At 42.4% G+C, this 16,028-nt stretch overlaps 1 protein-coding gene across 13 annotated transcripts in view; it reads left to right on the forward strand.

Moving 5' to 3' along the window:
- The window catches only part of NFIA (nuclear factor I A), a 250,117-nt gene that overhangs the window by 176,043 nt on the left and 58,046 nt on the right, over positions 1 to 16,028 (forward strand). For 6 of the 13 annotated variants that reach the window (XM_058843104.1, XM_058843102.1, XM_058843103.1 and 3 more), the window contains 2 exons: positions 11,366 to 11,452; positions 12,532 to 12,570. The exons of 5 other annotated variants lie outside the window; for them this stretch is intronic. In XM_058843104.1, the coding sequence (XP_058699087.1) occupies positions 11,366 to 11,452; positions 12,532 to 12,570 (126 nt within the window). The remainder of the gene's footprint in view (positions 1 to 11,365; positions 11,453 to 12,531; positions 12,571 to 16,028) is intronic. 2 more of the 13 variants (XM_058843107.1, XM_058843111.1) reach the window with 1 other exon arrangement.

Raw genomic sequence — 16,028 nt, forward strand, 5'->3', positions numbered from 1 at the left:
TACATTTTTTAATTCCATAATAAGCAAAGATTGAGTTAATGTGTATCTGTATTCCACTTACGCATTTTTTTAATGTGTTCTCTTGATCCAGTCCAGGAGTAATGTTCACATTGTTCTCCCTCAGTCATTTTGTGAAACATATGGATGGTATTTGCCAAGTCTGCTCCCATTGTGCTTCTACAGCGTGGCATGGAAAGAAATGTTTAGGATGCAAATTCAGAGTATACTATTGGATTCTTTACTTAGGTTTTCTACTTGTTTCTTTACTTAGATCTTGTGCTTTATTCTTAGATCTTCTCCTTGTATTTCCACATGGTAGTTTAGTCCCTAGAGAACAGTAATCCCAGGAAAGGCACATGTTTGCACTCCGTGCACTTCTTGAGGCGTCTGAAGAGACAAACAGCTCTGCTTTGCTTGTGGTCTTGACCAACTCGGTTTGCAAAACTTCTGGAGCTCTGTGGTCCTTTTCCCACTGAAAGACTGGTGTGGCTGTTCATGTCATGGTCATCCCCTTGTCCCAGCTCCACCTGGATGTTCTCCTCCCGTTATGCTGTGCTGGGCCTTCACCTTGAAAACCCCAGGAAACAGACAAGACTTTCAGTTCAGGAGCCTTAAGGAATTAGTACCACCTCTTGCACTGCATGGCTAATAGACATGTCCACAGTTCCAGGGGCTTATGAGGTTGAAAATTTTACATGAACCTGCAGAAAGCTCGAGAGCTCCCTGTTAGACTGCTGGACTCACCTGTGGTGGTAACGATGCTTTTAAAGTCAGCCTCAAGATTGCTCACCAAACCACCCAGGCCACTGCTGCTTGTTCTCATGCCACCACCTATGGGACTGTCTGAAAACAGTTTCTGAGGAATTTCTATGCAGCTGAGGAGCTGAGATCTTATTTTGGAGTATTTCCCTTGCAGTGTCAGTGACCCCTAACTTGATGGTGCCGTGCCTCTCTCCATGGCTGCTTATGGAACAACCACATGCAGGCAACCAGTCCAGAACTTGTTTCAATAATGCTTTTTTTTAAATCTGGCATGGGCTTTCTCCTCAGCATGCAAGAAAACTTCTCCTTATTTACTGAGAAACTTTTATTTATGCCATATGTATCAGAAAAGCTCATTCAGGCATAGTTCAGATGACCACAAGAGTTTGTTTTCCCTGTCTGTTCGGAATTATATCTTGGAAATTGGAGAGAAAGTGCTATAAGGGAGATCCTAGATAGATGTTCTTTATGCCCTAAGCACAGTTGTTGCCTGGCACTGCCTGGAAGATAAAATATGTGTGGTGTGTCCCAGTATCAGCAATGCAGAGTGTGTCTGATCTGTCCTCAGGCAAAAGGTCTGTGGGCTCATCAAAGGCCTTGATGTCGTGCACTAGCTCAGAGCCCAGAGAAGTTCTCAATGATTGTGCTGCATTACTGCCAGTGATTCAAGGAACTGACTGCAGAAAGTATGATGAAAAACATGAGAGCCATGTATTATACAAAATAAGGAATAGCAAAAGAATCCCTTTTCAGTGGGAAAACATTCAACTTCATACCTGGACTATTCAGTGTCGAGTAATTCTCTGGTGCTGCTTCTCAGTGACTTGCTGCAGGGGGCAGTTTGCACTGGATCGTAACTAGACACAGGAATTTCATGATCTTTATTAATTTCCTTGAGCTGAACTTGTTGGGTACTCATAGGCCTGTAGAAGGAAGACAAAGCCTAGGTAACATCACTTTTCCTTGGACCAGAGGAGGTCTACATCCAGGATCCCTGCCAAGTGTATTTTCTCAGTATTTCCCAGATGTGACTTTGAATTGCCCTCTGGTTCTCAGTGTGTGAGGTCAGGCAGTCCCAGAGCTGTTCTGCCTGTACCTGCCTGCTGCAGCAGCTTCATTACACACCTCAGCACACCTCCCAGCAGGCACCACTGCCATTTTTTCCTCCATTGAGCTTAATATCTAAAGACAGGGGGAACATTTCACACAGAATGGTTCAGGCCGGAAGGGACCACAGTGGGGTCATTTGGTCCCACCTCCCTGCTCAAGCAGCGTCATCCCTGAGCACAGGGCACAGTCTTGAATATTTCCATTGAGGGAGACTCCACACCCTCTCTGGGCAACCTGCTCAAGAAAGAAGTTGTTCCTCATGTTCAGGACAAACTTTATTCGTTAACATGGAATTGCACGTGCAGGCAGCCACCTAAAAAGCTGACTCCAAGTGAACAGGTAGATGCTTGAAGTGAAATGTTTGATAGGAACACACTTGAAGGAACTCCAGCAGCTGTATGGTACAGAGCTTTCCTTAAATGTCTTTTTTTTCATAGAGTCCATGTGTTGCCATATCCCTGCTCTCTGCATTACAGTATCCCATCAAAACACAAGCTGCCCAGTGGTTTTCAGAACATACAATTTTTCTTTTCTTCTAAGAGCAATAACACTTATCAACTTTTACTGAAATACCATATCAGCTCCTTGTCACTGGCAGTCTACAGTTCCTGCCGCTAAAAGTTTAATGCATTTACAGGAGCACTTAGGCATCAAGACTTTGATATCACAATCTGTTAGTCACAGGTGCTACATGATAGGTTTGTGTTAGCACATTATAGATCTTTTATCAGATACTGCACAAAATGTGTGTGTTTCCCTGCCAGGCAATCAGGATCAGGCTGCTGCATAGCTGATGAGTTACTCACCAATATAAGTTGTTGTTTATTTTCAACAGAACTTTCCCAGAACTGCACCTTAATGGATAAGTTAAACTCTAATTGGTTGAGGCCAGTGAAGACCAGGAACTTAATGGAGCCAGGAAAAATGCAGCAGGTCCATGGTGGTGCTTTGAGCACTGTCAGTCTTTCACAGTGGCATTCGTCAAGTCAAGTGATTAACATTGCTCATTTGCCATCACAGACAGAGTCATTTTGACAGCAAATTACCACTGGATCAATAGCTCAGCTTGTCTTTGGCAATTCACGTAGTAGCATGAGACCTGTGACAACATGCCATGCTGCTGGCAGTGCTGCCTCAAAACCATGGAAGGAAGTTGGAGGTGGGGGAAGAACTGCTCACCGAAAAGTCAGCTCAGATTGAAAAGCTCTAGATGTTTTCACATCCCTCCAAGGCTCCTCTTATTTTATTTTTTTCCAGACACTGGACAATACAAAAGGCTTGGCCTTGGGATTCAGCCTAAACTGTGCTTTCCATTTTTAATAAAATTAGTAATCCCATGCAAGTGTTGAAGCACATGCCTCAGCTTTGCTGTAATCCCCTGAGGAAAACATCCCTTCAGCACGGTCCCAGAGAAGTCGGGCGGTCGGTCAGTGTTGTGGCTTTGCTTCTTGCATCTAGTTCCAGATGTCAGGAAATGCATCATTTAAAAATGGAGATGGAGCTGTAGGAGTTCTGAGTTGAAAATGCAGAAAGAATTTCACTGTAGTTATCAAATTAAAGCTGTTTTTGACTGGCCTGGTGCTAACATCACCCCTACGTGCTGCTTTCACTGACCTCAGTGACAGACAGAAAAGCAGATCTTTTGTGCACTGGCACAGTGTAAGGTCACCTGAGGTATTTCTGTCACCAGATACAATTCACATCACCTACATCCTTTTTCAGACATACAGGAAGGATTTCTTGCATAGAAAACTATTCTCTGACAAAGTCTGGAACAATGCTTTCCAATGGGAACAGGATTCCTGGGATGGCAGTGATGTATTGGACATCCATGGGCCTGACCATCCTCAGTCGTTATTGATGGCCAAGCAACATTTTGTTGCCACCCGTTGTTGATCAAAGAATCAAAGAATCACAGCATGGTTTGGCTTGGAAGGGATCCCAAAGCCCATCCAGTACCACCCCTTTCACCATCCCAGGATGCTCAGAGCCCCATCCCACCTAGCTTTGGACACTTCCAGGGGTGGGGAGTCCTCAACCTCTGTCCACAGCAGCCCACAAAATATAACTTAAAGCAAAGACAGGGATGTGTCTTGGGCTCCTCTTTTGACACCAAGTGAAAACTACCACCTTCCTTGGCTCTGAGACAGAAGCAAACACTTTCTGTCCACAGGTGAGCTCTAAAGACAGAAGCTCCTCTGGTTGACTGTGGCTGTGCATTTCTTGCTAGTTTGGGATCTGTAGAACCTGAATCTTTGTGAGCTCCAGACAGGTCTCCCCTGACCCAGAGATCCTTGAAGATCATCTGATAGTGCAGTATGGGGCTGTTTAGTTGCAAAATGGCATTAAAAAATTAAAAGTAGGCTTCCAAAAAAATTGAACTAGTGTTCTTGTTTGCTTCTGGGACCAATTCAGGATGTTGACTTGGATCTATAAACTCTCCTATAGATTAGATCTTGGTTGGGAAATGGACTACATTCCTTTCATGTGCTGTCTTAGCAGTTGAGATCAGCAGACCTGCTTTTTCTAATGTGTTTGGGAAGCAGAAGCAATATTTTATCTCCTGTGGTATGCTGCTGGTATAGAAATGTTCAGGCTTATTAATTCTTCAGGACACAGGAAAGTCTTCATCACCTGTGTAGGCAGTCATGGGAAAGGACCCACTGCAAAGACTCCATTGAACTCTTTCTTTTTTGTTTTTTTTGAAAGCAGCTGGAAAATATTAGTAATCTTCAGCGCCAATATACAGTACATATTGAGAGCCAGTAAATGATGCATATTATTGCAAATTCCTGTGCACTTCTGCATTTTATAAAACAGATAACTAAAATACTCACCTAGCCAGATCAGTTCCCCCTGGGATGCACATTTCCAAGCAGAGGACAAACCAAAAACACAGAACAGAACAAAATTAGCCAAATAGAATGGCTAAGTGTTTGAAACAAATGGTTTTAAGATCACTGAGTAAGGAGCGTGACCTCCTTTTGCATCAGTCGAGGCAACTGTGAAACTTTGCGAAAGAAGCTCACCACAAAACAGATGCTGGACTATCTTAGGTAAATAAATTACAAAAAAATAATAATAAACCCCCCCCTACACTTTTTACAAAGCACAGCTGTGTAAATATTGCATGAGACAGGGGAGAGGGAGAGAGATGTAACATACACCCTTTTTTTTATGCAGAAGTTCTGCTCTGGGCACTGTTTATTAACATTCCCAGTACAACCATCACTCCAGTGCCTAGCACACAGTGCTGCTACTGTACTCCCTGCACATGTTTGATCTTGGCTTTAGAGGAGAAGACAGGCTTTATTTTAAAGGAAACATTTTTACCCAAAGATAAAAGGTGCAAGGAGAGGTGTTAGGAGACATGGAATTACAGGATCATGGAATGATTTGGGCTGGAAGGGACCTTTAAAAGCTCATTCCATGGGCAAGAACACCTTCCACTATCCCAGGTTGCTCCAAGGCCTGTCCAGCCTGGTCTTGGACACTTCCAGAAGATGGTGCAGGATCAGGTACAGGAAGAAGACTAAATCTCATCTCTTTATTCCGTTCTCTTTCCCACACCTTCTGCCACACTGACTTTAGATGCACTCCTGCTTCTGCACCAGGTGAGGAGCAATTCTCCTTAATTTCATTGTGCTGGATGCCTACTGCAATTTTCCTGCTTCTCAACTGCACATTCCAGCCTACAAAAACCTGCCCACAGAGGGGAACAAAGGCTCACCTAGACAGGCAGTTCACTGTCTCTGACAAGAGCTGGTGGTGGTGGACACTTACGGAAAGATAACAACAATAGGAGAGGCATCCAGTGATGCTTTCAAGAGTACAGCCTCATGGATTTTGGCAGCAGTTTGGTTTCACAAGCCAGAGCCACATCTTAGTGTTTGACTGCCTTCAGTGAAACTTTCCTTTCAGAGATGTGCTTTTAACCTGTTCTTTATTTTGGCCTCTACAACATCCCATGGCAGAAAGTTCCAGTTTTACTCAGTGCTGCATGAGGAAGAACAACTTATTTTGTCTGTTTCCTGATCATTTTGCTGGATGCTTCTTAGTGGTTTTCTGTTTCACTGCCTGAAGTAGTGAATAAATCATTCCCCAGTTACTTTCTTTACTTTCCTTCAAGTTAAGTGCTGCCCAACACTTTGACCGCAGAGCAGTCAGCGAGCACAGGGAAGCACAGAAATCCATCTAGCAGCCTCTTAGCTCAGGTAACAATTTGACTGAGTGGCTGCAGAGCCATCTTATACCTGCAGAAATATCTGTGTGCTGTGAAAGCAGCTGTGCTGTTCACCCAAACTGGCTTTTCTGCTACTTCCACCCCAGAGCTCACGGTGTGAATGCAGTGACCCCCCCTAAAGAGCCTAAAGAAGAGATGATGTTTTAAGTTCTTTCAATTTCCAGCTCCAAAGAAACTTAAACCTCAGCATCTAGCGTAGCTCTAGCTCTGTTCTGGTTCCATCTTGCTCAGGGAAGAGCAGGAGATCCACAACATCCTCCACCTCTGCTTGTCCTCGCCACCCTGGCACAGCCCTACTTGACATCATCCTTTCTGCTCTGCCCTTACATCAGTGCTCGCTGCTATTTTTAGTGTGATATACACCAAAAAGCATAACATAAGAGATCCTCTTACTAAAATTAGCTGGAAAATTATAGGCTGTTTTACTGCTTTGTGCACAGTCTTCATTTGCCTCAATAGATTTGCAAACCCCCGAAATTCAGATCTTTGAACTAATTACTCAGATCTTTGAACACCCAAAAAGCCAGACAAGTGAAGTGGTACCTGCATCTCCAAGAGCAGCTCTCTGGAAAAAATGGGACTGTTTTATCTCAACAAGGGCTGGAGGCAGAGTCTTGGGTTCCACTTATAGGAGGGAAATAATTTTATTTTTTTTTAAAAAAAAAAAGGATTTACGATCAACAAGATTTCCAAAATATAAATGTATGGATTATCTTTCTTCACATTTAGTGTTTTATTGCAGTAGCCCACGTTTGTCTCCAGGAATATTATCCACGATGCAGCACACTAATGCACTACCTTGCTCTGAACAGGAGAAAGCACTTTGGATGTAGTCCAGGTTTAACCCTGTCTTAGGGCTTGCTTTTACTTTTAAACAAAATAACAGCAAATGGAAGTAAAGCATCGTCCTGACTCTTCCTCGGAGCGCGGCCAATCCTCCATGTGAGGAGCAGCTTTGAGACAGAGGGTGATGCTCATTCCCTCTCAGTTCATGACTCCTCTGCCTCTCTTTGCCCTTTCAGTCCCTACAACCCACCTCTGTTCTCCATCCTTGAGTGAAATCCCCTGGCCACACGTAACCTAAACGTGCTCTGCAAGGAGCTGCTCCTGGCTGTCAGAGAGACCGCTCGACATCTGACATCACACTGATCCCTGCAAAGACCCCTGTCATCCAGGCAGAATTGCAAATCCTGCCTCTTTGGAGGTCTTAAAAATTAAAAGATTCCCCCCCAAAACTGCTGTATTTCTTAGGAAAATCCCACGCCAAATGGTACCTTGTAAGTATTAAAAAAATTGTTTGTCCTCTGTTAAAAAATGATCATCTAGGAACCCATTCATTTGCAGGGGGAAAGGTTTTAAGAGGACAAAGCAGGCTTACAAACCACGTTTCTCCCATGCCCTGTGAACTGTTGTGCTATTGTGATTTTACAGTGCTATTTCTCTACTTTTGCTGGATTTTTCTCTTTAATGTTATGTGAAAAACCCAGAACAAAAACTGACACTTAATTCTGAGTAAACAGTGGCAGTGACTGAATAGAAACTTGATGTCAAATATACAACCACCCTGGGAAAGTCAAAATCCATTGCTTTCTCCTCTCTTCCAGTTGTGTCCTCTGTAAGTGTATTACCCATAAAATTAGCGATTTAAAAAGGCATCGAAACATTATTTTTCATATTCATAGCGTCACTTTAAAAAAAAATGGTTAAAAATCGATTTGCTGGCCTCTTGGGGAAATGCTGTAATGTTTTTGGCTGTCTCCTACTTTCTGCTGCCAGCTAAAAGTACCATCTGGCTTGTTTAGGGCCCTTTTCCATATCAGGTGCTTCCAAAATTCTCCCCAACCAGAGGATTGTTTCGTTGGGTTGCTCTGCCTGCTGAGGCATGTGTCCTGGGCTGGGAATCCTACTGCTTCTGTTCCCTGCCATCTTGCTGACAGTGGTGTGTGTATGTTTGGGCACGGATCTTGCTGCCTCTCTCCCGAGGACATTTGCATCATTGTCAGCTGCACATATTAAATTGATATGCAGGGCTCAGAAACACGTATCCCATCTTTTGTCCCTTTGTTTGTGCAATTGTTGTGGTTTTAATTCTTCTTTGACACCTGGAATATCACAAAGCTGCTGATAATCTGTTGGCTACTAAGGGAAATGACATTGATAGAAGGATAATGTGTGTCAGACTTATATCTCGATAATTGCAGACACACCCCGAACCCTCGCAGCTCAGGGAATGAATATCCTAAATCCATTATTAATTTGGAGAGTCGCATGTGGCAGTTGGCTGTGGTGTCACACTCTCGCCGCAAGAGTCACTTGCAAGGGATTTTCAGGCAGTTTTGGTTGATTCTGCATCGCTGTGTCGATTTGTGCCTCGGACGAGTCGTTTTTGGTGCGTCCTCGCTGCCATTTCGCGGCAGCGCGAGGAGCTGGAACAAAATGGGGATGATGTCCTCACTCCCCACGGGAGGAAGGCAGCTCCCCACGTGCCTTCTCCTGCCCAGGAATACCATCCCAAGAGGCTGAGAACCCATGCTCCGTACGTGGCACCACTTGACGGTGACACCTCCTCCTCGGGATCCTTTGTTTCTCAAATTTCCCAGTTTACTTGGAAATGGAGACACACCCCTGGAGGATTTATGAGTAGATTTGAAGCGCTGTAGTTGCAAAGTCCAGGCTTGATGTGATTGTGTGGGAACAGGAAGGGTGTTTTGGAGCAGCTACTGCCGTAAGCTGTCTTGTCCTATTTCAAAAACGATCTGTGCCATACGCTGCTGACTTTTCCTGTCCATCCATTAAAAAGTGAATTATGAAGAGTGCTGAGACAAACAGATAGGAGTTTAACCTTGTTAGTAAATATCAGGTAGCTGATATATACTGCTAGAATGTTACATCACGGCCTCGCTCTTCAATATAAGTTTATGAAATTATCTTGTTACTATATAAACTGCCTTGGCTGGGTACATTCTTCCAGAGGGTTATTGTTTGCTGCATGTTGGCACAGTAGCATGACTCCGAAGAGTCAGTTCACGATGTGGTGAATTTTAAAGACTTGGGACATGGCCATATCTATTTTTCAGCAAAGGAATGAAAGCTTTTTTCCCTTTTTTCTTTTTTTCCCCCCTCCCCTAAGGTATTAAAAGTTTCAAAACATGTGCTGAAATGAAAAGGAAATAGTAACTAAAGCCTGGATGGGAAGTAGTGCCTCGGAGTACTGACTTTGTTTATTTGCTTGTTTCCCCCAGAATCTTAATATTTTAAGTACAAGTTAATATTCTAAATCAAATAAACCTGTTCTGTGAACTAGTAAGGTACTTGAACTATTATCACACATTATTCATTTATTTCTGTGTGAGCGCAATAAAAATTTTACAAGCTGTAATCTTGTTCTTTTAATAGAGAGAAAACTATGCAGAATATGTTGCTTAGAGTATTAGATAAGCTGCAGTATGTTAATCAAATATTTTTGTGATATGAGGGCAGTTGAGAAAACAGTACAATTTTTGCTAATGGCACTGGTAAGTAAACGGATCTATCATTACATTGTCATGAAAAGTGACATTGAGCAGAAACACCCTGCCAATCCCTAGAAGATAAGTATTTAATGTAATTAGACAGACACTGTCTCCTTTGTTGAACGTAGCATTAATCACCCAGAGAAGTCCAACTTTATATGAAATGGCTTTTTCTGATATGTCTTTGTATTAGAAAGCTTCTCACACGGTTTTGCCACGATGATATATTTGAAGAAACGACTGCAGCAGCTACACGGGTTTCCTCATGACACATTTCTTGCTGTTCTGTGTTCCATAATATTTAATTCTTTTTATTTAGCAGTGTTGCATTATATAGCTGTGACTTGTTCCTAAGTTGAGAAACCTACGTGCAATTTGAAGCTGAACCTCTTTGAACCGGTGTAATGCACTCAAGTTATGAAATATAAAAGCAACACAAATAGCTTCCATTATGTTCTTCAGTCCTTCCTCTGTGGTGTTAGCACAGGTTCCTTGTTATGGCATAAGCAAAATGTTTCTTGCCTCATAAATGCTAGTCCATAATATCACACACAAAAAAAAAAACAAACAAAAAGAAAAAAAAAAACTTCTTTTTATTAAAATCTCATTGTTAAATGGATGAAAAATGTTGCCCCCTTCCAGAATTCATTGGCACTACATTTTCTTTTTTTCTCCTCTTTTTTTTTTTTTTTTTTTTTTTCCTTCCCCTCCCCTTCTCCTCTGTTGCTTGTAATTTGTACTGTGAAACGCTGTCTGGTTATGAACTGGTATCAATTTGAGTCAGTGCACAGCTGTGTCTTCCCACCTTCTCAGTGGTGCTGAGGGCTTTGAAGGGAAAGAAAAGGGTTTAGTCAGAGATGACAGCGAACTTCACCGGGTAACAGGTGGAGGTCAAGTCGGTTTATTTGTTGGGCTGAACAGAGTGCAGAGATGAAAAATCTTTGCCATAATAAGGTTTAGGAAGAAAATGCTGACTAGTCTAAGCCTTGATTCCAGCTGACAGATTCTTTTCTAGTGTTCATTACTTGATTTCACAGTTCAGGCAATTTTAAGAGGCTTAAAATTATGTTTCTGCTCTCCTCTATAAAACTTTCCGATCACTTTCGAATTTTTGCTTTAAGTAAAGTAATAGGGACTCCCTGATATATCACTCCTGCCTGTAGACTCTTACAAAGTCAATATGCCATCAAAAATGTAAGGATAAGCTTTTTTTTTTAGACCCCTACTTTTACTGATTCTTTTAATAAATGAAGTAAAAAATTCACGTGTAGGCACCGATTCGATTAGAAAATTAAAACTTTCTAGAAACCCTCCCCTGAAGAGTGGATAGTAAACTAAGCAGGATGCTGAAGAAGCCAGTGCTCCTGTCTGGGAATATGGGATTTGCTGAGTTTCAGTCCCCAGGATCTGTCCTGGAAGGGAGTCACAGCAGGCCCCGGGAATCAGAGCAGAACGTGCTGACATTGTGTGTCCCTGCTGGGACTGGGGTGGCCACACACAAAGGGATTTCACCGGGCTGAGCTGCCAGGCTTTGGGTTTCTCCGAGTGCAGCCTCCTGCCCTTCCCTGTGCCAGCTCCTGGGACGGACACACAGCCCTTTCTCCTCTCCCACCCTTTTTCTTCCACCACCACCACCTGCTTCCTACCTGCTGGAGTGGGCAGAATAGGATTATCTTTAGCCATTTGCTAAAATCTTCCCCCTCAGACTTTCTATTACTTCTGCATTCATTCTTTGCAGGAAGAGGAAACTCACTGGTCAAACCCTTGGACACCAGAATAGTTGCATGCAGTTTCCCAGGGAGCCAGATAGCTCTAAAGCTTCCCAGTGAGTGACAGTTTCTCTCTTCTATTCTTCTGAAACATGTGTTTTACACATATACTGAAAAATGTTAATATCAATTTACAGCCAGATTCTTGCCTTTTTTTTGCTTTTTTTTTTTTTTAAAAAAACGAAAAGATAAAAAAAAATCTCCCAAAGTATTTACACTTAGAGCACCTCAGCACACATTGTCACTTTTTTTACGTAGGAAAAAGTGTTGGATGCTCTTATACACATAACATCATTGGGCTTTTGAAAGCTGTTAGCTCATTCTGAGTTAGTGGCAAGAACGCTGGACTTGCCAGCACCAAACTGTGAAACCTTTTCTGTGTGACTGGTAGAAATCTCATGGGGGTAGAAATCCAAAAAAAAAGTAAAAATAAAAAAATGGGGAGGAGGGGGGAATGTAAATCTGTGCATTTGGATTCGAGCAGCTTCAATACCATGATATCAACTTTGTCCTAGAAGTCATTGAATCACAAATCATTTGGGAGAGTGTTTTGGAGAATTACCACTGTATGCTTTCCCTGGTTTTTTACTCTTTTCTAGGCATCCATTAGTTCCCACTGTCAGGGAGAGGATTCTGGACTAGGTGGATCCCTGTAATCTGATTTGGCATGGCTATTTTTCTGTGTTCCTAAGCTCATGAGATCAAGTTATGTAGGATTATTTCATAATGCCAGAGCAGCAGTTTCTGAGGTTGGACAAAGCTATCTAGCAAAAGTGTCTGATAAAAGAAAAATCCTGTCCCATACTGTAGCTTTCTTGGTCCAGTGAAGCAGCATCCTCATGCACACAAATCTTGTAAAGTTGCTTCTGCTAGCTCCCCGTGTCCCTTGGTTTTTGTAAGCTAAAGTGCCATTTTCCTTTTTACAGCTTAATTGAACCTAAATGCGCCCATTTCCTGCAATGTGGTATTTTGGTAATTTCACTATTTGTTCCTAAGTTTCCCCTTAAGCAAACTGAAAGCTTTATCACTTCACTGGGCCAAGATTTCACACAGTATCCTGCTTGCTACGAAATATGATAGTGTTCTCTCTCACCTTGTTTCTTTTTTCTTCTTTTACTTTCTTTTATAAAATCAGGATATCTAAGAAACCCCGAACACCGCGGAGCACTTCATGGTGGGTGTGCTTATTCAAACAATGCCAATGCTCTCGTTCTCGGTGCACAGAGTTTTTGTGTTGGTTGGGGGGGAATGTCCCAGGTGCCCCCTCTGGTGTGGATTCTCCGGTGTCTAGTAAGGACAGAGCTCGTGCCAAGCCCTTTGCCCAGAGTGCCAGCGCTGGAGGGAGCACTCACATGTCACCTCTGCCCTTGCCATGCCTGTTTTCACGGAACTTGCAGGGGGATTTTCCCTGGGAGCCCTCTGCCTCTCTGCCAGGTGTGTTTTCACCTGCCCAGTGGGTGACAGAGTGCTTGGGCAGCTCCCAGGAGCAGACCTGCAGGCAGCAGGGCCATCCAGGCTCCTCTGGAAGCGATGCCAAAGCCAAACTGCCTTCCCCCAGGGAATCCTGAAGCCACTGGGAATGCAGAGAAGGGAGGCTGATCTCACCAGTCTGGTATCACCTGTGGGGAAGCGGTTTCAGCCTGGGAGCTGCTGGTGGCAGGTCCCCAGTGCCATCCCAGTGCGCAACTGGACATTCCCAGGAAGGAGAACAGCAGCTGTAGGTCAGCTACAAATTATTCCTGGGTGTTCAGTCCTGTGCCTGTCAAACATGGGCAGTCAGAGGGTTAAAACACCAAAACCACTGGATACCAAAACACAGCAGTTCCATGAGTACACCCTCAACCTGCCAAATTATAAATCCCTCGGTACAATGCACACAAATTCAGTTTGCAACTCCTTCTTCCTTTGGAATAACCTATAAACTCTTCACCTCAAATGGTGCAGAAATCAGGTGGCTTTACAGTCCGTGGTAAATCACCTGGGCTATTTTCAACCCTGACCACAGCTCTTCTATCAATTAAAACACGTTCAATGGCAGTGTACACCGATTAAATCTTCAAAACCAATATTAGCACCAAACGTAGTCTTGTCATCATAAAAGTCATCTGAAAACATTACCACGCAGTAACTGAGGTCACAAGTTGAGAAAATCTGCATATTTACCCATCTCCATCTCATGCCTGGGGCGTTTAGCAGCCATCATTGTTATATATAGTCTGGGTAGCCAATGATGCTTTGATGACATGCAAATAATGAGCAAACGATTTTTAAGAAAATTAAATAAATAAGTAAAACCCCAAAAATTTTACTCCATCCTCTTCAGCTGCTAAGATTCCCCTTAGTATCACTCGCAATTTGGGATCCATATGCATCTCAGGAAGATATAGTTGAAACATAAATCTATTCTGGGTCTTTTACTTGCAAAAATATCATACCTCAGCTATAATCATATGCAAAGACTTTTTAGAGGGCTTTGTAAATGCCATCCAAATTTATGATGGCATTTTTTTGCCTTGCAGCTATAGATGTTCCATCCCCAAAGCACCCACATAAAGGTATATTCTCCTATGGATGGCTGCAGTTTGTCCCTGCTGCTATATCTAATCTGCCAAGTGTGCTGAAAAATTCTCAAGTAGCATTTGAAATGAAACAAATGTAGTCATGAATTTTAGACGAGATGTCTAAAGACGTCATTAGAAATTTACTCTTTTTTTTTTATTATTATTCTTGCAATATGTATTTATACAATGGAAAATTATGCCGAAGCTGACATTAACACAAAGGCAGAATTGAACTGTTATCCTGCTGTTTATTGCTCTTCTCATTAAAGTTTTTAAATATATAAGTCATGATATTATGTTTTGAAGGAATTGGTAAGATGTTGAGTACTAGTTTATTAGTTACTGAAAGAACTGCTTGGGTGGCAGAGCAGGAATGAACTTAAGCAACCTAAAACAATCCAGATGATGCTGTAAACACAGATACAAACAGACAAGGTAACACACTCTATGAGAACGTTGTACCAAACAATTAAGGCAGACTTTCATGGGGTGAGATTTAAAAATATTTGCGAATATTGTAGTGCTCGGCTTTAAAATTCTGTAGGCGAGGTTGTCCATCACGATAAACTGATATTTCTCCCTCGTAAATGGATCTGTGCTCATTTGCAAAGGAGAATTTTCAACCTTCTTTTTCCCTGAGTGACATCAGAATTTTGATTCTAACTTGAATTATCATTTTTGGCTAAAAATTGCTGAGGAATCCAAAAGCATTTAAAACCTAAAGCCATTGAATCCATTTAATGCGCCTTTGGCACCTCTCTCTCTCTCTCTCAGTCCTTTTTGAACATTCTGGTCCTCATTTTAATCAATCTCTTTTTATTAAGTTCTTTGGCTCATTTACTTGTACGTGCATTTGCTTTATTTTATTTGGAACATTTCTTTTGTAGTGTCTTGAAAAAGAGTTGTGACATTTCTTTTGGATGGCTTCTTAAGTATCTGGCAGTCACCTATGATACGATGTTGATGGGTACGGATAGATTAGCTCTGTTTTCCTGATGATCTGTCAGATGTCGAGTTCTGAGGAAACTGGATGTGTGTGTTGGTGATGCATATGCAGCAGTTTGATAAGTGGATAGAGGGGGAGCTTTCATTTTTCTTCTGTAAAAAAAAAAAAATCAGTGTTTATTAAGCTGGATTTAGCCCTGTGAAGCGAGGTGCTCCGCTGGCAGGTAGTTAATCAGTGATCACGGAAACTCCGGCTGCAACCAGGGGAGCCAGTACCCATTCAGAACGTAGAAACTAAAGAGCACTTCATTAGGATGAGTGAATTTCCATCTGTGTTGTATTTTGTGTATACTGGAGCAATTAATACAGTAAACTGATGGATGGCAGTCAGTGTGATCGTATCTCGGCTGATGACAAAGTTTGCTCAGCACTAAATAGAACAGACTTACTATGACTGGCAGGAGTGTAGCCGTCAACATTTCAAGAGGCTTGAAATCAGGAATTCCCCAGGAATTTAAAAAAAAATATATAGCAGCTGATCAGCCTCTCTGTTGATACTGATTTCAGTGGAATTGCTGGAATAATTCACGCTAAAGGATAAAAATTCCTTGGAAAATGCTTCCCATATATCAGTTTTTTCCTTCAACAGCCGACTTGTTTTTCTGCTTCATCTGTTTGTTCTGCATGTTGTCGAGTTCATGGTCCACCTGGTAATACCTGAGCTTCCATGATTCCTTTTCCTAGTGTGCCTTGGGAAGGAGGATCCAGACCATGTTTCACTCATAGCTTTTGTTCTGAAATCTCCATCTAGTGGCAGAGAGCTACTGGGAATATTGGGGTAATTATCCAAAGGTCTTTGGAGATGAATATGAGCTGGTCTACCAATGTAGCTAACGAGAGATGGAGTTGTTGTGTGACGTGTGTGCAGGTAGAATTGTGTCAGTAATTAATCAAGTGAAATGGGATGGATTTTCAGGTGTAGATTTGGAGAGAAGGGGGATTGTTCTCCTCTTGCTGTGACTCCGTTCATTCCATCAGAGTTAATCCTGATTTTTTTTTTAGTAAGGCACGTGGTAGGCACATGGAAAAGAGGATGGCAGATACTTGTTTGTTCTGGGGAGGATTT

The sequence above is a fragment of the Poecile atricapillus genome, chromosome 7, assembly GCF_030490865.1.
Source record: "Poecile atricapillus isolate bPoeAtr1 chromosome 7, bPoeAtr1.hap1, whole genome shotgun sequence".
Taxonomy (NCBI): Eukaryota; Metazoa; Chordata; class Aves; order Passeriformes; family Paridae; genus Poecile; species Poecile atricapillus.